Source organism: Verticillium nonalfalfae (assembly GCF_003724135.2).
Source record: "Verticillium nonalfalfae strain VnAa140/NRRL 66861 chromosome Unknown scaffold_85, whole genome shotgun sequence".
In the NCBI taxonomy this organism is placed as follows: domain Eukaryota; kingdom Fungi; phylum Ascomycota; class Sordariomycetes; order Glomerellales; family Plectosphaerellaceae; genus Verticillium; species Verticillium nonalfalfae.
This window is the reverse complement of record NW_021167310.1, coordinates 88,387-109,182: the sequence shown is the minus strand read 5'-3', so window position 1 is coordinate 109,182 and position 20,796 is coordinate 88,387. Positions and strand designations below refer to the sequence as shown.

The following is a 20,796-nucleotide window of genomic DNA, read 5'->3' as shown; positions in this document are numbered from 1 at the left end:
GGCAGATCGCCGTTTGGCATGGAGAACGGGGCACATGGGTTGCTTTGCACAGACGGGACGGATCGATTGAACATGGCCGGTAGGGCGGTCTTGCTAAACGAACCATTGAAAAAGCGTCTTGGTTTGACAGGGCCATAGGATTGACCATGGCGAAGATATTCATATTCGACCCGAGAGAGGTCACAATATAATCAAGGGCACGGAGCCTGTAGTAAAATGCAAGTCCAATCACAAAGAAATGTGCTCGCTAAAGCATTTCTCCTCATTCAGTACTCGAGATTCTGACCTGCAACATGGGGTGGTCTAGAAGAGAGCGATCCAAGCACCTGAAATAGCCAGCCCAGCCGCCATTTTGAAAAATGAAGAATCTAACTCGGTAGCCAAGCTTCCAATCCGATCATAGCCTTCCACAGTATACTTCTCGCTCGGCACCGTCGTTGCCCCCCACCTGCCCATGTTCTTGATCCGCGCCTCAAAATAGTGTTCCTCGCCGTCCTCAAGCCAAAGATCACCATTGCCGCTATCATTAAGTCCTTCCAAGATGCTCGAGGGATCCCATGTGAAGCTGCTATCGCCGTCAGGGATGCTGATGTTCCTGCCAATGGTGTAGTCGACTGTCGTGCCGCCGCTGGTCAAGGTGATGTAATGCAGGTCGAATGAGCGCCAGTGCTGCCAATTACCGATGCTCCTAGCTCGATCAATTGTCCAGGAGATCCTAATAGCGTTCGAAGAGAGATTGAGGGGCGAATCTGGATCTGGGCCAGTGAAGACTAGGCCACCATCATCTGCTTGTACCGAAGGCACTGTGGTGGCCAGAAAGAACGCCAACGCAATTGATGGAACACGCATATTGGAGATGTGTCGTAGAAGCTTTGAGAAAACCAGAAAATTAACAGAAACTCAGGAGACAATGATTTCATCCACTCATGAAATGTTGAAGATTACAAGAATGTGTCCCGGCAATAGTCGATGAGACCGAGTGCCACGAAGACTGACAAAATTGCACTGATATGAGACAGGTCAGCCTTACTTGGCGAATGACGACAAACTCACAAGCCAAGGCCTGGATTGTTCAGACTAATGAGTTTCAATCCATATGTTGCCTCCGATTTTGGTCACATTCACTTACTAGAACCAAAATTAGGTATCGCCAAGTGACGAAGGATCACCAGCCAGACATGTACCACTTTCTCGTCTTGGCCTACGCTTGATGTTCTCCACAATCGGCACCTACGGCCTTATATGCTCTTGGAAGGCTGGATGGGTTTTCAGCTGCAGCTATGTGCCGCAAAGCCCAGAGCGTCTGTTGATGGTTATATAGACCATCAGACGATCGGGTGTTGCAATTGCCCGACGCATACCGATAAACTTTGAAATCACAGGCCCTTGATTGATCAACACCAAGCCAAAGTCATCAATTCATCAAAGTTCTGGATATGAACTTAAAAAAAACATACAATCCTGGGCCCCCATCCTTCAAGCCAACTTGCTATTAACAAATGTCAAAGCCTCTGCGCCAAAGATAGAACCATACTGCTGGTGGCGCACGGCGTCGTTGCCGTTACAGCAGAATGGGTCAGGTGCATCACAGTACGACTGGATATTCGCCGCAAAGGGGCACTGGAAGCTGGCCGGACGGGCCGCGAACTGACAAGTATTAGTCGATATCACAGGAGTGATGGAAGAAGTAAACCTACGCCTTGGGCGAGACAGTCGCCAACATTCTGAGACTGGCCAGCGACGAAGCGAGGGCTGCCCATCATGATAGCGGCGCGGATCATCTGCTGTGCTGATGCAGAGATGGGAATGCTTGTGTCGGTGATACCGGCGCTCGTGTCGCCGCCGCCGCAGTATGCATTGTCCATGATCTGGCCACCCTGAGAGTAGCCAACGAGGATGATTTGCGAGTCTGGGCATCGCTGGTTGAAGGCATTCACAGCAGTGGCCACGGCAGCAGTGCCCTGGCGGGCGGAGTCGGCATACTGGACGCCGCCGCAGCTGGCCTGGCCGCCACATGCCGGATACACGATGGCCTCGGAAGTTGTGCCGGGGTTGGCTTGGATAATGGAGTTGACGACGGTGCCAGCAGAGCCGAAACCTGGCGAAACGGTAGTCTCACGAGCGCCGAAGACGTGGATCGGGGGACAGTTGGCCTGACGGGCGGTGACTTCCATGGGTGAGGCGGCCGCCTGGCCGAGCAGGAGAATTGTGGCACCGAGTAAAAGCATGCTGAAAATTTGCGAGGCGATCAACTGCGTGGTGTTAATGTTTGACGATAGGGATGCTGACTCTGGTTGGATGAACTGGGACGAGACGAGCTGAATGGTCGAGGTGGTCAATTTATAGTCTCAACATTTTCCTTATGAATGTTGTCATATGAGAACGGACGAGCCAAGGAGTCACGACAGGGCACTTCCGGCGAACCGAGAGCCCCGTGGTGTTGTGTCGAAACGGTTCAGCCCATGGTGATTGATCGTCATTGGCAATTCAGCCGGAATAGAAAGGGGGTCAATGGGTCGTGGTTTGTGGAGCAGCATCCGGCGACACATGCTCCTCTTTGGACGAGATAGTGCTTGAAGGGGCTCGATTCGTCCCCGGGACCAGGCGTCTGCGGGGAGGTTGCACAGAATGGGCCAAGCCCCGTGTGGTGTAGATGAGCCGCATGATGGAGCGCCGATCCCGGGTCAAGGCTTCAGGTCCATTTGCCAAGGTGTTAGGGATCATGAAACAGCCAGGAGACCAAAATACCTGGAAATATGCGCTGGTAGCTCAAGAACGATCCTCGAACCGACTGGCTGAAATAGAGCGTAGTGCCCGCTGGTGGACCAACTTTTGGTACTGATGCTCTGGACAAGGCCCTACGCAAGACTGACCACCCATAGGTGCTATGATTATTGGATACGGATTGTCTCGATGTCGGGAAATAGTTCAACTCACTTGAGAAACTCATAAGAGCACGATATTAAACTAATTCTACCGCAGGACAGCTATCACGGTCGACAATGGTGCAGATGGTGGTGCTGTTATGAAGCCATCACGAGTACAGTGCTACTTACCAAGATGATAACCACCCACACGGAGTTGTGCCGGGGCAGGTGCCGACCACCATGTGCCAGCCAATGATGTGTCTGGATTGAAGAAGCTCTCCGCCCCTTGCAGGAACCCCTCAGGCGTACCTACCTAGCTCCTCAGGTCAATCAGGCACCTTGCCAGTCGCTACCGGTGTCGAACGTCGCGATGTCAATCTTATCCCTCCGCATTTCGCGACTGCTTCGACACCACGAACCAGCGATCGTAACGGCATGGCTGCTCAATCGCGCCCTTAGAATCCTTTGGCGTACGATACTTAGTTGCAGCTCGAGGCATCGATTCAAACCATGGCTCGCCCAATGATAGCTCAGCTGACCAGGGCACTCTTTAATACCATTGACAGCAGCTTCGACGAACCTTCCACTCCGGCGATCCACCTCACCACAGCCGACAACCCTGCACTGGACAATGGGGACGTCTCAAGCGATGACGAACCTAACGATATACCGAACATAATCTTACCCGTAAGTCGATTCGACGACGGATAGCCACCTGGTCGAACATGTTGCTCATGTTGACCTACCTAGACAACGCCTCGTCCTCGAAGCTCGCCGCATGCCGAACTCGTAACAAGCGGACACCCACGTCAAAGAATGCAGCTCGATGGGAAAGAGGCACTAGTTGAGCTACATCCCCTGATGGACGACGTCGAAAACGATCTGTTCATTCCTCTGAACCTAGAACACCTGAACTCTGCCCTCGCTGTGCCACCACGGGGGATCTGTGGACCAGCGGCACCCAGCCCCTTTCCTCTGAATCCTTCGCAACGACCAGGAATACAAAGAAAGATCTCACAGCCCTTTGCCGAACACGATGTGGGCGGCGAGCCGCCACGCCAGACCGAACCGACGGATAAATCTCCGATTGAGTCAAACGACCTACCTTCGCAGACAGCTCGGGCTCGCCTCCTGGAAGAAGATCGTGAAGGAGAGGTATCACGCACCAATGGAGCGTTGATGGTTGAAGAAATTCGGCGGGAGACCGCATGCGCTACGGTCGAACACGCATGTGTTACAGCCACGGAAGAAGAGGATTCCAAGCAGTGGCCCGGCAAAGCACATGATATGACGCCTTCTGCACCAGTGCAAACAATGGCTGGAGGAAGAGATATGGAAAATGGTTCCGTGCCAAGGGAATCCGAACCAAGAGAAGCAACAATGGACCCGACAGAGCAAGCTGTCCTGAGCCAGCCCCCCAAGAATCCAGGCCCCTCTGGTGACGATGATATTGATGAGCCGAGTGCAGATTCAGCTGGAGAGGCAACAGAAAATCTACTGAGACTTGCGACACGACCGCTGTCAGTAGATGTTACCGACCACGCAGTATTGCCCCCGGTGGTGCCAGTCACGCCCGAACCAAAAGAGTGCGAGCATGCGCAAACGCCTAAGCCAAGACGCAGCAGCCGAATTCTTCAAGCTGATCCAACTTCCCATGAAATTGAGCCCCCCGTACTTGGGATCGAGTCATGGGGTCCTGCCTCGTCTCCATCGAGCGCACAGGTGCTGGCCATGCATGGAAACCAACGAGCGAAGCAGAATCATGTGGTCGTCGCAAAAGACCATGAGCCGTACCCAGACGCTTCGTTATTACTCAGTTTCGACCCAAGACGCTTCTCTCCATTGACGAAACCTGTTTCCAGCAAGTATCTTGTGCGAATAACCGACTTGCTGGGTAGTCCAGAGTGGATTCACAGCATGGAGACTTGGAACAACAGGCTCATTGATGACCCTCTGTCGGTCGCGATGCGTTACGAGAGCGACACTTGCAGTCGCTTGGGAAGACAGATGCTATGTCTGGCCAAAGTCTGCAAGGCGATACCGCGTAGACCCGGTACGCGCAAACAGTTCAATTACTTCGGCGACACCGACAGCAATGACAAAAGCCTGGTGCCCAAATACATCGAGGGCGTCGACAATCATGTCGAAGAAGTCACGATGAAAATGCTCGGAACAGACAGTAGCACGCCAGCCAAGTCGCGGCGTCAGGTAGCCATGGACATACGCCGGAATATCATTCCTCTCGCAATCTACACAGTAGAGCTCGTGTTCCTCGCGGGAGCGTCGGCAGTTGGAGTGGGGCGGTTGAACGCAATACCGGAACATGCCGAGCACACCAGTCAGACATTGCAATTATTGCGGCGTGTGCTTGTCTGGGTTGGGAGACTCGAGAGGGCCGCGGCCGAGGAGTTTGCCAGTGCTTCGAATAGACAACAGGACATGGGACCGGATGCGTCGCCTCTTATGCTTGATCGACATGGTCTCGATGTCATGATTCAGAAGCTCCAAAAGGCAGTCGGAGACAGTTATACGGCTCTGAACAAGCAGATCGACAAGGTCAACCGGCCGATTATAAGGCAGGAGAGTCACTCGGACGAGCTCGCCGAAGCGAACCTTCAGAACACTCAGCGGGGAGAGTCAAGGCAAGCCAAGCGAAAGCGCAAGGATGATGAGAAGCAAGCGGCGAGGGAAGAGGCGAAGCGGCGATGCATAGAATCAGTGATAAGGTTCACTGAAGGTCCGACGCGCGACACGAGACGGCCGGCACACCGATCAGTGGCCAAGCTCCTGGCAAAAAGAGGCGGCAGCAATGAACATTACCATCCTCTCGAGGTGCCGCAAAGAGTGCCGACCGCCCCGGGCACTTCGGGCAGAGCATACCCGGATGAGGTGTTCAAACGAGTCTTGCGGGCGCTCAAGTACTCACAGAAGCCTGACGTTGAAACCATTGCGGAATCCATGAAGTACCACGTTGAAGACGTGTGGGACGTCATCGCCCTGCTGAAGAGAGCGGCGGAAGCTCAGCAGCGGGCGGGCGGCAGTAGGATGCCTGAGGGGCTGCGGCGTTCGTTTGAGCATTTGTACCGGCGATGAATAATCTCCCCTGGACGAGGCGAAGTCTTTGATGTCGCAACGAGCATGTGTGTTGTCGCGACTATGCAGATACGATGTATGAAGAATAAAGATACCCATTTCGGCCTTGTTTATTAAACTTCGGGCCCGATATAAAGGGGTTGACGGACGAGGACGCATGTGACCCGGCTGACTGGCGGCGGCCCCCAAGCGACCACGCTCTCCGAGCGGTCTGTCGGACCGTCTCGAGGTTGGCAGAATGCAATGCGACACTGTCAGAGATGGAATCTGGAGATATCACGGAATTCGGATGTTACGGCGAGATGGTGAGTGGGGGAAAAGAGAGCGTATTGTAGTCTTTCTGGTGGGGGCCTGGCATTACGTCTCGGTTTCGGGCCATGGTCTGAGTCGAGAAAACATCTGCCGAAGGACCGGGTGCATTGTCCTGCGGATGAGCTGGCGGTGCGGTGGAGGAAGTGGGATGGAGGGTTTTCGGCAGATTTTGGTGGTGACGGGAATGGACGAGAGCGGCGAGAGTGAAAGGGGGTTCGGGTTTTCCGCCGCACCAAAGCCATCCCTTCGTGCCTGCCCCCACCACCCGCCAGTGACAATTGCACCAGGGGGCCATGAAAGAGCATTGAGGGCTAGGTCGCGGGGAAACTCCGACAACACCTGAGCCCGGAAGCTGGGGCATTCGCCAGTGCTCGAGACCACTAACCCACCTGCCCTTAGCAAAGTAAGCACAGAGATCTGGGGATTGTGGGGGGCTGCCCCCCCCCCTAATCCATCTTTGGTCAGTGGACGACAAGTTGTGCGCGCCTCGGACGAGTGCTGGCGGGTGAGTAGGTGGTGTGGAGCGTTCCTTCGTCAGGCCTTGGTCAGTAGCTAGGCACAGTAGATGCGAGAAAGGAGTGGGCCTTCGGCCCAGGAAGTCGGCACGAGGAAGGAGAGATGGACGGGGAAGAATTTTGGTTCGCGGAGGCAAGCGAAAGGATAGGCCGGGGTTGGTGACTGCCCACCGGGGTTTTTGGGGTCCTTGATGAGTTTTGGGGGCAAGTCATTGGCGATGGTAACTGCCGTGGTTCCTCCTACGACTCCATCGTGACCCATCATGGGTCTATCATGCTTGGCCGCGGCACCATGCAGATAACTTTGGGTGATGAGATTACGATACCAAGCCCACCCTTCTCTATCTTTCTCCCCTCCAGACTCCCATCTCTTTCTGCCCTTCTACCTGTCATGAAGTCCTGACATCCGGTGCATCTGCCGAATTCTCCCCACCTATGTCACCTCGGGCCCCCCTTTCGTCTGAGGCCTGCTGCACACCTCGGACTCCATGCGACGCATCATGCCGATCTGATGACATCGCTGGTCTGACCGTTGGCCACACACTTCGCGCCCCGCCCCTCCCTCGTCGTGTTTGCTGTGCTGTGCCTCAAGCCGGGCTCGGCTCGAGGGGGGGGGGGGGGTTGTGTGTGTGGCAGCCACGCGATCCTCTGGGCGACGAACAGCCGGAGACACGTTCCCTGTTGTTCGCCGAAGCATGTCACCCTGCATTCGGCATTGCCTGCCAGAACACCTTTGTTGCTGCTCTTGACGCATGTATTGTGGTCAGTCCACGCTTCTTCTGGCCAGAGCCCCTCTTCCTCGGTTTGACTGTATTTCATCTGATGTGTCCGCTTACCACCTTCGATCCGAGAGCAGACATCTTCTCGATCATGACATTTAAATAGCCTGGCACACACCCACACACACACACGCAACCCATCAGAGCCTCCATCCACTGACCCCAGCTTTATTTTTCGACCCCAACTCTCGGTACAAGCCTCCGACTACTTAACTCTAGCCTGTGCTTGGTGTGAGACCCTTCGAGCCCCCTTGTGGCCCACGCTATCTTTGTCTCGACTTCCCACGTTTTTCTCGCGGCAACGTGAATTTCCGGGGCCTTGTCGCACCTTCACAGCACTGAGTGGCGCAGCCGTACGGGTATATCGCTGAGCAGCAGGGTGTCGCGATGCACGGTGTCACAGAGTCAATAGTCGAGGCTTTTGCCCAACACTGGCCTCTAATTACAACCACACTTCTCTTGGCTTGGATCGTGAGGAATCGTTACAGAAATGGACTGAACAAGCATCCCGGCCCTTTTCTCGCATCCTTGACAGACTGGTGGCGATTCTACGATGTCTGGGGTCAACGCCCAGAAAACACCCACATCGCCCTCCACAAGAAACACGGCGACGTTGTCCGTCTCGGCCCTAACACGCTTTCTTTTGCCGACCCTGCCGCTCTCAAGACCATCTACGGACTGAACAAGGGCTTCGTCAAGTCTGATTTTTACATTGTCCAACAGTCTATCGTGCAGGGCAACAGACTGCAGTCCCTCTTCAGTACCACCGACAATGGCTTTCACTCGCAGTTCCGCCGTTGCGTCAATTCGGCCTTCTCCATGTCCGCCCTTGTTCAGTATGAACCTTTTGTCGACAACACGACGAAGCTGTTTCTCGACCAGACCGAGAAGTTCTTCGCAGGGAAGCCCGAGGGTTGCGACTTTACTCGCTGGCTGCAATTCTATGCCTTTGATGTCATTGGCGAGATCACCTACAGCAAGCGTCATGGATTTGTCGAGAAGAACGAGGACATTGACGGTATTGTCGACTACCTCGGCAAGCTGTTCCTCTACGTGGCTCCGGTAGGTCGTCCACCTGCTATGTTGAAGCGGCGTTACTAATGCAGTCATACAGGTCGGCCAGATCCCCTTCCTCGACCTCCTGCTCCTCAAGAACCCCGTCTACCTCAAGCTCTCGCAATGGGGTCTCATCGACTCGACATTCCCCGTGGCCCGCTTTGCCCGCGCTCGCATGTCCGAACGTCTGCCCGCTCTTCTGGACCAGGAGAAGCCGCTCCTCCCTGTCACTGCCGCTGCGAAGCAGAAGCAGCAGCCTGATTTGTTGTCCAAGTTCCTTGCCGCCCGCGAGTCCCGTCCTGAGTTCATGAGCGACACTCTTGTTCAGACCATGGCTGTAAGCATGGCCTTTGCTGGATCTGAGACGACGGCTATCACCCTGTCTGCCGTGTTCTACTACCTGTTACGCACACCTGCTGCCTTAGCATCGCTGAGAAGCGAGATTGACGAAGCTGCGCGGAAGGGGAAGTTCGAGGACACAACTACGGGGCTTGTCACTTGGAACGAGGCACGAGAGCTGGAATACTTGGACGCGTGCGTCAACGAGGCCTTCCGACTGCATCCCGCCCCTGGCCTGCCGCTCGAGCGTATCGTGCCGCCCGGCGGTGCCGAGATTGCCGGCGTTTTCGTTCCCGGAGGCACGATTGTCGGTTGTAACGCGTGGGTCATTCACCGCAACAAGGCGGTGTTCGGCGACGATGTCGAGGTGTATCGGCCTGAGAGGTGGCTGATCGGCCAGGGCAGAAACCCGGCAGAACTCAGCAAGGAGGAGCTGGAATTCGAGGACAGGAGGGTCAAGGAGATGAAGGGAACGATGCTCCAGTTCGGCATGGGAAGCCGCACGTGCATCGGCAAGAACATCAGTCTGCTTGAGATTTACAAGGTGGTGCCGAGTCTGCTGAGACGCTTCGAGGTGAGTACTCCGGTGACGAGCTTATTGGTTTCTAAGCTAACCATTGTACCAGATCAACTTTCAAGATCCGTCGCGGGACTGGGAGATTGTCAATGCTTGGTTTGTCAAGCAAAACAACTTCTGGGTTACCTTTGATAAGAGAGATATTGTGCAGCCGGTGGCGGCCTAGGTGTGTTGACGATTATTAGCCGGTCTCATCAGCCGTTTCCTGGCTGGCGGAGTTTGGCGATGCTGTTCCTATCTACTACATCTGGTTATAGAGCGCAAGCCAATGAAGTACACGAGATTATGAATAAACTTTGTCCCGCTGCTGCAGACGGCTTGAGATGTTTGTGGCCTCGCTCATCCCGAGTGAATCGGCTTCCCAAAGTTTGAAGAGACTACTAAACATTCGCCTGCACTGTACGCAGGATTCAACTTATCGTTTATAACTGCGACTGGACTCCCGTCTTTGCGAACAACTCAACCAGCGACAGTGTCAGGAGTCGCAGCGCCGCCTAGGTCAAGTTGGTAATGTATGCCTCGGGAACGCGGCTTCTGTAGAGCAGACTGTTCTCGGCGATTACGGGAGGCGGGGTTTGTCTGCGCTGTTTCGATGAGTTGGTGGTGGCCCGTTCCGCCGTCATCCTGCGCGCCGCATCCATCCGAAGAAGCATCATCCCATGGAGCCTTCGCTAGGACGTGGTTGTTTGGGACGTGGCTCATTTCACAGGAACAGGGCCTTTGTATTTCGAATTACTGTAACCAGATACCTCGGCGGTAGGGTGGAGGAGACCTTGCAATGGATGTTGAGACGTACCAATGGCCCGCAAAATGTAGGCCTGTCATCAAGCTACCCTGTTCCCCAGATGACGCTTGCTTGGGGTGAATATCCGGCATCAACCTGATCGTGACGTACTTTGCTGATCCGCATGTTTAACCACTCCATGCATGACGGCCATGCGATTCGGGCGAGCACAATGCAGGTAAATATGGCCAGACCTCTTCATGGTAGCACCTTTGTTTATTGTTTGTTACCTGTGGAGTAGCCTCGATGGGCGATGGTGGCCGTTGACGACACATGGGGTTGAGTCAGGACAGTGGAACGGCTCAAACGAGCTACGAGTCTTCGTTTGGCCCAATTCATTTGACATGCTCGGAACCGCGACCTTGATCGCATTGCTGGAATGTTGACCGCCACAAAGGGTAAGACTTCATCATGGTGAATTCTGTTCATGGGGTCCATGACTACTTGTCAGAGGTCATGAACCTGTCCCCCCTCTGATGTAAGGAGAACACTCGCGCATAGCATTCCACCTTGTCACAGCGCCGAACACAAAAGCAAGCACGAACAAAGTGAAACGAAGTAGATCGAATAGATACCATTGTCTCTTCAACCTATTTACATCCCAACATATCTACACGGCGTAGCCCCCCGAGTTGGTCTGTCTGGGCTCGCCCGAAGCCTCGAACGTCCCGTTCGTCAACAACCGCAGTCCCTGTGCCGAGCTCTGTCCCGGCCGGACATACGTCACATTGTGACCCAGTCCCTTGAGGAACGCAACGGTGCTGTTGTCGTACGCCCACTCAAACGTGATCCTGTCCGGCGACAGCTGGTCGTGCCAGCGCGGGAACGCCAGGGCGTCGTGAATGTTGAGCCCCTTGTCGAGCACGTTGTGGATGTTCTGGATCGTCGAGGTGATGATGCGGCTGCCACCCGCCGCACCGATGCTCATGTACAGCTTGCCGTCGCCCGTCTCGATGATGGTGGGCGACATAGAGCTCAGGGGTCTCTTGCCGGGGCGGATAAAGTTGGCGGGGCTGGGGATGTAGCCGAACGCATTCGTCACGCCTGGGATGGAGAAGTCGTTCATCTCGTTGTTCATGATGACGCCCGTCTCGGGAATCATGACCTGCGAGCCGAAGAGAAGGTTGATGGTCGTCGTCATGGAGACGGCGAGGCCGGAACTATCGGCTGACACAATGTGAGAGGTTCCAGGGGTCTCGAGGGACTCGAGACCGGAGGGGTCGTAATACGAGATGTTGAAAGCCTGCGTGTCGGAGATTTTGGAGCGCACTTCGGCGCCGACTTCGGCGGAGATCATGCGTTCCTGGAACTCGGTGAGACCGTCGACGAAGACGGGGTCACCAAGGGACGAGCGTTGGCCATAGGCGAAGCGGGTCGTCTGGTCGAGACGATGGGTGGTCAGGTTGACCTGCTCAGGATCGTCAAAGCTCTCGTAGCCCGCGGCACCATTGAGGGCGCTGAGGACCACGATACCGCCCGAAGGAGCCGTGGCGCTGGTCAGCTTGAAGCCGCGGTAGTTGATCTCGGCGGTGGGGCGGTGAGCAATGGTGTAGTTCTGGAGATCCTCCAACGTCATGGTGCCGTTGAGCTTCTGGAGATGAGCGATGGTGGCATTGGCAATGGCACCAGTGTAAAGAGCATCCGCGCCCTCCTCGGCGAGAGTCTCGAGAGTGTTGGCGTACCGCTTGCGAGTAATGGTTTCGCCAAGCTCGAGGCGCCTGCCGTGGGGAGCAAAGTCAATGGCCCAGGTAGGGTCGTCGGTCAAGAAGGTCCCGCCAACAGCGTTCATATAATAGATGAGGTCCTCGTTGACTTTCCAGCCGAAGCGGGCCAGCTTGATGGAGGGCGCAAGAACGTCCTTCCACGCAAGCGCGCCGTACTTCTTATGGACGTACTCGAGGCCCCTGGGTTCACCTGGAACACCACTGAGACCATTGTTAGCACCGCGAGAGCCTACAAGCGCTGAACATAGTTCAAAGTTGCACATACCTGGCGAGACCTCCGTAGATGCTCTGGTCCGGATCGTCGACGTACATGTCCTCGTACGCAGCGGCCGGGGCGGTCTCTCGGAAGTCGATAAACTCGTACTCGCCTTCCTCAGACCGAACGACGAGGAAACCACCTCCTCCGATACCACTGTGGTACATGCCCGCAGTGCCGACACAGAATGTGGTGCCGACAGCAGCATCGACAGCGTTACCTCCAGCCTTTAGCAAGTCGGTCCCAATCTTGCTGCAAATGTCGAGTTCCGACGCGACGGCGCCGCGACGAGGCTCGCCTTTGCATGTCGGCGACGACAAGGCGGGCTGAAACGCCGCAAACAGCAGCGGTCCAAGGACAGTCGACCAGACAGGAGCCATGATGAACCAGAAGAGAGACAAAACACTCTCAGCTATCGAAGAAGAAGCTAATCGGCAGCAAGAGATAGAGGAGAAAACCGTGGGACGAACGAACTTCGTTCCTCAAGCATGGTTCGGGGATCGCTTTTATTTTGAGGACGCCCTTGTCTTACCACACGTGCCAATGACCCGGCCATCTGCATTGGTCGCCTGTTCCAAGGCCCTCCAAGAGGGTCGTTGACCCGGTTGCTTGATGCACGCCGCGTCGCGCCCTTTCAAGCAATTGGCCCATCATCTTGGACGGTGCCAGACAACGGGGTGTCGTACTAAGCGGAAACAGGACAATAGTTCACCCAGAAGCGGCCGATCTCTTCTCGATGAGGGGCATTTGCGGGAGGAGCTTGGGGATGTGGTCGGAGATGCGAAGAAGCTCCTCTCGCGTGATGACCAGGTTGCATTGTAGGATCTTGCCTACATGCGTGTCTAGACCTGCCAGACTGCTGGGTCAAGGGCCATTGACCACGCCGATAGCGGTGACATCGAGTCATTCGCGTGGACTCTGCAAGCTGGAGGCCCTAATGACCGCACTTAGGGAGGCAGGGTTGATGGTGGTAAACAGTGACGTTGCAGCCTTGGAGGAGCAGTCTTGGGCTCGCTTGGGTTTCCATTGGTGTTTTGCTGAGGTGCGGGGGACGACAGGCTGGAGTTACGTCAGTGGCATTGGCGGTTTGCTGCTTATTAGCAGATCGGCCCCTGTTGGTCCAAGTCGTTAGCGTATGCGGGGGGGCTGCCACCTGCTGTTTTGGGCGTGGCATCGCTGTATCAGCAAATGGGGTCCACTAACGTCGCTGTAACTCCCCTGGCTCGCCTGTTGAGCAAAAGCCTCCCGCAACCTTACTTGGAGGGCTCTGTTCTCGTGGCATCGGCATAATATCGACAGAGATGTCTTACAAAGAGTCAGTCCATCTACGCGAGGCTCCTCCTCGAGATCTTATTACATACTCATGAGATAACAAAATGGTCCTCGTGAGCTCGACAGAACAAGCGTGACTATCATCCCCGCATCTTGACCCTCCCACCCTTCCCTACCTGGTGCCTACGGTAGGTCAATGATGCCCAGAAATCTCTCCACGATCCTTCGAACCCAAGAACCCAAGAACCCAAGAACCCAAGGCTCGGCTTGGCGTATGCCAAGGGAAGTACGCCATGGCCAAGACTGTCCGATTTCAGGAGGGCAAGAAAACGAGGAACCCTTTCCTCTTCGTGAGCTTTCTCTCCGACTCAAGGCGGCGAGGATCCCCTCCTCGACACACACACCCAGCAGCCGCTCATCTTAGCCACCTTTGTTAACGAGAATCCACCCATGGCCCAGAACCCTTCGCGCTTATCGTTCGGCACCACCGCCAGCTTCAATAACCCCAATAGCGAGCGGCACGAATGCCGGCCCCGCTCGTGCCTGACTCGAGCCTCGTCTCCGCTCTGGCCGCTGCTACCCCGTTGCGATCTTGAGCCGATTTTTCCGGAGCTAGTTGCGTGCAAGCATATCGGAACGTCAAGCGTACTTGTAAACTTACATCAACATCACTGAGACTGTTGAGGAGCAATTGACTGAGTGCATCCTGTATTATTCCATTTGTTGACTATGCGTTGCATATCATGACAGGGTAAAGATATTTCGGCGACGCCCAAAAGATGAAAAGACACACCCAGAACCCTCCGGCAATCCTGGCTGTCCTCCCCTCGGCCATCTGATGGTACCACCGCGGGATGATTCTCCGCAGACCGTCCAAAACAACCGTCTCCCCCAAGACGGCCACAAAATTCGCAGACCACCACCATATCTCCTCCCAGAATCCGCATCTGTAGCCCTGCCACTTGGCCGCCCAGGCGTGAAATACGCCGCTCAGCATGAACACCATCCCGTTCAACGCCCACCGGCTCCAGGTCGTCTTGGCCTTCCCCGCGGCGTCGCAAAGCCCGACCCAGCGGCCCGCGAACTTTGCGTACCCCGACATGGTTCGGTAGATCAGGCGATCGAAGAATTTGACCCAGTAGCGCCGCAGCGAGTACGCCTGCCTAATGTCCCCGAACAGCGGCGGCCACTCGTGCGGGCGGTCGAGGCCCGCGGCGACCGCTGCTGCCGAAGCAAGGGAGTGCCACGTTGTGTAAAAGGAGTAGGCCGCCCACGTCGTCTCGAACGTCATCCACAGTCTCACAGCTACCTCGTGGGCGTCAGGCATCGGACCACGGCCGGGAAGGAGAAGACGGCGGAAGAAGACTTCCTTCGCGGGGGCAAAGTCATCGTATGTCGTGGGAAGATAGAGGCGCAGCAGCGGCGGCTTGATGCCGAACTCGAGGAGCGCGAGGAGGAGCGCGAGGGAAAGGCGACGAAGGACGAAGCGGAGCCGGGGTTCGCGGCGGACGGTGCCCACGCGGTCGTGAAAGCTGCCTCCCTGCGGCCGCTGCTGGCGCTGGAGCAAGACCTCGTCATCTTTTCGCGTCACGAGGGTCATGGCTTCGCTTTCAAGGATGGGAACCTGGGGCGCTAGGCGGGTGGTGCCGATGCGCCTGCCGTTGAAGACCATCTTGTAGCCCTCCTTGACCTGACCGGCCCACGTGTCGCGCTTAGGCAGGACAATGCGCTCGAGGAAGAGGACGACGCCCATGTGAAGAGTGACGAGGATGGCAACCTTGATGGCAATGTCGGCGACGTGCGTGTCCAGCGATGGGAAGCCGGCGGCCGTGCCGAGCCTGGCGGCCTCGATGGTCTGCGTCGTGAGCCATGCCTGGTGGGCTACCAGGGCGAAGAGGAAGACGCGGGGGATCGGCGTGGCGTTTAGGGCTGCGATCGCGAGTGTGGGGACCAGCAGGAAATGGAGCAGGGCGATGTGCATCTTGACTGCCAGAGTCGTCTCGGGAAAAAGGTCCTTGTCGGGGTCATTGGGGGCTTTTTGTAAAGAGCTGCACTGGAAGAGGTGAGACCTGACATGGAGAGAACTTTTTTCTTTCACGGTCGAGGACAGAAGGCGGCGCCGGAAGGACCTTGGCGAGTTCCTTCCGTGAATGGGGTGATTTGCTCGTATCAGATTGATGGCGCACCCTCGAATAAAGTCTCCATCCAGGTCGGTAAGGCTGGCTTGAATTTAAACGGTTCTTCCACGAGCCTGGGAACCCTTGCAAGTGTGGCCCGTTCGCTATGTGGCATCGACTCAGAGTCTGGCCCCTGAGCATCCCCATTCATCCACGACCTTGTGTACAACACGTCCCGTTTCATTGCTGGACGGACGCAAGTATCTCCGAAGTCTTCAGTACACTAACCCCCTGCTGTTTTCCAAGTAGGTGATACATCAGTCTGATGAGCTACAGCTCTCCCAGTTCTCGTCGTCATCGTCGCTGTCATCTGCGTCGGATACAACTTCATCAATAGAAGAGATAAAGTGGGCCGCCCAGATGTCCCGTTCATGTTGCGTGCCTGAGTCCTTGTAGTACGGCGGGAATATGCGTGCGTCTCCCAGACGAAGTGTCTGAGCCGCTTCTTCGACACTGACCTCAAACACCCGCATTGCCTCGACAATCCACATGATCCGTCTTTGATACCAGCCGCTTGGGAAGAGATTCGACGGCTGACTCGAAAACTTGATCCATTGCTGCTCCAGAGACTTAACGTAGATCACCAAATCATCACCTCGACTTCGCCGGCAAACCCGCGATGAAGACTGGGGCATCTGCCGAAAGAACACATCTTTGACGGAATCCAAGCCCCACAATTGATCGCGTGGTGTAGACTCTATGATTCAGTAACGCTCAATACACTGATAAGACTGTTCTTGCTTACATTGGGGAGGCGTTCTGTCCACACGCTTCCACGACCCACCAGAGAATGCTTTGAGCGAAGCAAAAATTCGCGTTGCAAGAACGACAAAGATCTTCCACGGAGATTCATCATACTGATGTCGAGACGTCTTAAAAGGTGTGGTTTCTCTGCATGATTTGTGTCAATTTTGATCTTGCCAATTGACGTACCGGATTGTTGTCGGCAACAGTTACAGGCATGTGTCATGCCCAAAGCATCGAATTCCAGTCTTCTTATCATACCAAGCAATGCCGTACGACTTGGCTGAGCGCCCTGAAAATCGCCTAGGAGAGACTGGTATTCAAGAGCGATGATCCATCGTGGCCAACGCGACCCGTCATCGCTCGACACTGCGATATCCCCATGAACCCGTTTCTCGGCAGATGAACAGCCGATATCTGCGGAAGTGCAGACGCATTTGCACCTGCCTCCTTCTCTGACGTTGGCGCCGGCGCCTAAAATGCATCTGTATGAAAGCGTGTTCGAAACCGCGTGGTCCATCCGAGCATGGCTCAGTCTCGAGAAGGCGTATGAGAAAGGAGTGCACCCGGACATGTCCTTGTGCTCCAAGTTTGATCCGTGCTCGATACAAAAGCCAACGAGAGAGTCCCGTCCATAGCCTGCATGTATGTGAATGGCCAACCGTCCGAGCCTGTCAGTCGAATCGAATCTGTTGAAGCCCTTTTGGACAAGGGCCTGCGCTTCCTGCACCGTTGGAACGATATGCATGAGATTTTCGCCGCGGGCCTCACACTTGATGATCGAAGAACTTGTCCACCGTCCCATCAGCATATTGTAGAGCTGGTCGCGCGGGCCATTTCGAAAGTCGAATGATTGACGGAACCTAAAACAAATGCGCATCATTTTCCCAATGACAGTCTGTGTGACATCACCTCCACGAAGCTTTTCAGTTAGAGCCAGGGCGTTAGACACCATGTCGAGGTCCCCGTAGGAAGACAACAGCCCTGCGAAAGTCCATCTAGCTTTGTCCATTGAAAGGCTGGCACCATGAGTCAACAGACTCGAAATTGCATGATTCTGTCCCAATATGATGGCGTAGACAAGGGGAGTGCACCCCACGCTGTCCACAGCATCAACATTATGTCCACTGTTCAAGACCAGGTCCAGTATCTGATCGTCGACGACGGCGAGGTGCAGTGGGGTTTGACCTAGGGGAGTCGTGCAAGCCTCCAAAAAAGGCGTCCTGTGGATCCAAACTGCTGTTTCTGCAGGAGACCTGCTCAATATAGCTTCTAGGAGTCCTGGCAAAATAAGTCCTGAAGTAAAGCCGATCAGCAGTCGCATAAACTTGTTTGGGTCAAGGCAGTATTGAAGCTAACCGGGACGATTTTCAATCAGTGTGGACCAAAAGCCAATCAGAGACGCGTCTTGTTTAAGAAACAAACGGAGTTTCCGGCTAAGGTTTATCGATGGCCAGGGAATGTTGCTTGGATCATAGCCACATTCCAGCAGAAGCTGTAGGAGAGGAACACGTAGCTTGTGATTTGAAATCTCCGCACAGGAAGTCAAAACAATGCTTGAGTGTCAACATTTTACTCATTTTCTTGTCGTCGAAAGGGACATACTCTGGATCTGCATTCTGTTGACAACCAAGGCTGTCCACTATGAACTTCGCGAGACCAAGAAAATCTCTCGGGTAAAGACCTCTCGAGTATACTCTGACCATGGCCTGTGCCGTAGTCAATATTATGAGCTGAATACCACAGTTGGTGAGAGACTTGTACCTCGAGGTAACCTTTGCCTGACGGATCGACGTGATTTCTCGCCGTGGGTTCTCGTCGGAAGAAGTCCGAAAGTTGCTCTTGAGCTTGGTCAACAGTAATGTAATTGTTTATCGCTAGCCACACTATCCGAAAGCCCGGCGAAGTATACTTGACAACCTGCTGAACCCGGAGCGTTGGCTGAATGGTACGCATCCCTGTCTCCGAGAGGGCATCGAATCCAATTGATACAGCCCAAGGAATGCCATACTGCGAGAAGGCTGCCCGAAAGCCCAGCCGCACCCTTCGAGAGTTGCACAGGCTAACGTCGCAGTCGCTGAGATAAATGGATAGAGGTGTGTATTCGAACGCCCAGAACCTCCTCTGAATCTTTGCTGTGATATGACATTTACAGCAGCAGCCTGGATTGCTACAAGTGAAGAAGTCGTTTCGACGCGGTCGTCCAATATACCTGGTCGTTGTCGAGGTAAGAGTGTTGGGCTTGCATGTCATTACGACATCTTCCTCGCTCTTGTTCACAGCGACTGTTATAGACCTAGCTTGCTCGGTCGAGGGTTGACCAAGTACCATGATCTCAGATGTAGTATTGGCGATGCAGAGATCTTCTATTGGAACCTCAATTGGCGGCAATTCATGCATTTCGATGCTAGGTTTCGGTTGACCTTGGCGCGGCCTAACAACACTGCAATGCCCAATGAGTTACGCCGTCCACCTGCATTCGATACAACTACTTACGCGTGCAAAAGCATGACCTGAATTAAGGCCTGAATCTTTAGGCTTGTATTTGTTATCTCTTCTCGCAGTTGTCGATCGACCTTCTTGCTGACTAGTCTCCAACTTGGGCGGCGAAGTGACGAAGAAGACTCAAGTCTTTCGTGCAGCTTTGTAGAGAGCTTGCTCAAGGATGTTTGTATAGTGTTGAACTGATGCCAGTGATAGCCCGTCAAAAGAACATCCATGTCATTGTCATCTCCTGGTTGCAAGGTCTGCAGTATGATCTGGAGGAGGTGGAGTTCGGTTCGTAAGGACGCGATCTCTTCAGCAGCCTTGCCCTTGACAAACTGATGAGCATCGTTCACCTTTTCGAGAGTAGCAGACACCTGGCCTATGAAAGCCATGATGCCCACGCCAGCGGAGACGATGCCGAATACTTCGGCCATGTTGGGTTATTCTTAGTCTGTCAGAGATGAATGGGCAGAGTGGATGAAGACAGAGAGAAGAGAGGACCAAAGGCAGCGCAGTGCAAGGTCTCGGGTTCACAAGGGACGGAGATCAGGCTGCATATATACCACGTGAAGCATGCCAGTCTGCCTGATGGTGTGCCTTGTTGTGGCCGAGCCAATGGTGCAAGCGTAACAGGTGAAAGGGATGTGCCATGTGCAGGCGCTTACAATGCAGTTGATCAGTCGACTATGCATGATAGGCAGGTCTTCTTGCGACCAACAAACTAGACTGCTTAGTGGTTTTATGGGGAACAAATTAGCCACCTGAACATAGGAACATCTCGAGGTCCTTGTGATTTTGTGTATTTGGGTATCATGAGGCTGGAAATAGGGCAGGTAAGATCAAACTTCTGTTCTCGCTTCCGACGGCAGTTGCGGTTGCTACTCAGCTGCCGCTTGACGCCGCAGAGGGTTCGTCGGAATCAGTTTCCGCAATACATCGACCTGCTTTGCCTGCGCCCTGTGCTTCAGATCGACGACATCCCGCTTGTCTGTTCGGCGGCGTCCGTTTGAAAACACCACTGTGAAGTCTGGGATCTTCTCGCCGGCCCTGATCACCGTCTGTGGTGTGATGGTGCAGTTCTGGAGGGGATTAGCCCGTATCAATCGCGTGTTATGCTTCGGGCGGAATACTTTGCCAATGACGGCACCACTGCCGATTCGAGATCGGACGCCGACCACAGTGCCGTCGCCAATATCTGTACCGCCGGCCTCGATCACCGTGCCGACCTCAACGGTGACGTAGTCCCCCAATGTTACCCCTCCGCTGCCCTCGTCGCCGTCGCTGAGGCCGATATGTGTACGCTCGTGGATGATGCACCTTCTTCCGACGTAGATGCTCCCGCTCACTGACTCTAGCTTGGCTCGCGGATGGATGATCGTTTCGGACTGAACTGTGATCGAGTGGCTGCCGGTCAATATGCTATTGTCGGAAATCTTGGAGGAGGAAGACGCATTGAGAGGAGCTTGGGGCCCTGAGCTGGAGACGGGAGGAATGATCGAGCGACGCTTGCTGGTGGTAGAAGACATGGCGACACTGAACCGTGATGTTGTCGCAGCCCGGTAGTATGGAACGTGAGAAGTAAGTACTAGGGCTCAATACTCCCCTCTTGTTGCACTCGCAACGAGGTTGTCCTAGATGGTATCCCGCATCGTTGGAAGGAAGCTTGGACCACTTTCAGACCATCTCGCGATGCTGGAATGGATCACGACTCAACCTTGCCGACCAGGGGCTTTGGAAAGGTTCGATGAGGTAAGCAGCATATAGGTCACGTGCAGACACCGACCCATTGCCCAATCATAATGCCCCAAAATCCA

At 54.7% G+C, this 20,796-nt stretch overlaps 8 protein-coding genes across 8 annotated transcripts; 2 read left to right on the top strand and 6 right to left on the bottom strand.

Moving 5' to 3' along the window:
• Positions 1-303: 303 nt before the first annotated feature.
• On the bottom strand, positions 304-849 carry D7B24_008994 (uncharacterized protein; the record flags this gene model as incomplete). The annotated part of the gene is made up of 1 exon (XM_028643072.1): positions 304-849. The coding sequence occupies one exon, from the start codon at positions 847-849 to the stop codon at positions 304-306; it is 546 nt and encodes a 181-aa protein (XP_028493285.1).
• Positions 850-1,476: 627 nt separating this feature from the next.
• AXE2 (carbohydrate esterase) lies at positions 1,477-2,228 on the bottom strand (the record flags this gene model as incomplete). The annotated part of the gene is made up of 2 exons (XM_028643071.1): positions 1,477-1,647; positions 1,698-2,228. The coding sequence occupies 2 exons, from the start codon at positions 2,226-2,228 to the stop codon at positions 1,477-1,479; spliced, it is 702 nt and encodes a 233-aa protein (XP_028493284.1).
• A 1,161-nt stretch (positions 2,229-3,389) lies between these two features.
• Positions 3,390-5,960, top strand: D7B24_008992 (uncharacterized protein; the record flags this gene model as incomplete). The annotated part of the gene is made up of 3 exons (XM_028643070.1): positions 3,390-3,554; positions 3,618-4,387; positions 4,766-5,960. 3 exons carry the CDS (start codon positions 3,390-3,392, stop codon positions 5,958-5,960), a joined length of 2,130 nt encoding a protein of 709 aa, XP_028493283.1.
• A 1,993-nt stretch (positions 5,961-7,953) lies between these two features.
• On the top strand, positions 7,954-9,704 carry D7B24_008991 (uncharacterized protein; the record flags this gene model as incomplete). Its single annotated transcript, XM_028643069.1, has 5 exons — positions 7,954-8,628; positions 8,681-8,848; positions 8,897-8,959; positions 9,065-9,535; positions 9,588-9,704. The coding sequence occupies 5 exons, from the start codon at positions 7,954-7,956 to the stop codon at positions 9,702-9,704; spliced, it is 1,494 nt and encodes a 497-aa protein (XP_028493282.1).
• Positions 9,705-10,932: 1,228 nt separating this feature from the next.
• Positions 10,933-12,682, bottom strand: D7B24_008990 (uncharacterized protein; the record flags this gene model as incomplete). Its single annotated transcript, XM_028643068.1, has 2 exons — positions 10,933-12,247; positions 12,312-12,682. The coding sequence occupies 2 exons, from the start codon at positions 12,680-12,682 to the stop codon at positions 10,933-10,935; spliced, it is 1,686 nt and encodes a 561-aa protein (XP_028493281.1).
• A 1,619-nt stretch (positions 12,683-14,301) lies between these two features.
• Positions 14,302-15,555, bottom strand: D7B24_008989 (uncharacterized protein; the record flags this gene model as incomplete). The annotated part of the gene is made up of 1 exon (XM_028643067.1): positions 14,302-15,555. One exon carries the CDS (start codon positions 15,553-15,555, stop codon positions 14,302-14,304), a length of 1,254 nt encoding a protein of 417 aa, XP_028493280.1.
• A 3,432-nt stretch (positions 15,556-18,987) lies between these two features.
• Positions 18,988-19,416, bottom strand: D7B24_008988 (uncharacterized protein; the record flags this gene model as incomplete). The annotated part of the gene is made up of 1 exon (XM_028643066.1): positions 18,988-19,416. One exon carries the CDS (start codon positions 19,414-19,416, stop codon positions 18,988-18,990), a length of 429 nt encoding a protein of 142 aa, XP_028493279.1.
• A 444-nt stretch (positions 19,417-19,860) lies between these two features.
• D7B24_008987 (uncharacterized protein) lies at positions 19,861-20,508 on the bottom strand (the record flags this gene model as incomplete). The annotated part of the gene is made up of 1 exon (XM_028643065.1): positions 19,861-20,508. The coding sequence occupies one exon, from the start codon at positions 20,506-20,508 to the stop codon at positions 19,861-19,863; it is 648 nt and encodes a 215-aa protein (XP_028493278.1).
• Between the last annotated feature and the right edge of the window lie 288 nt (positions 20,509-20,796).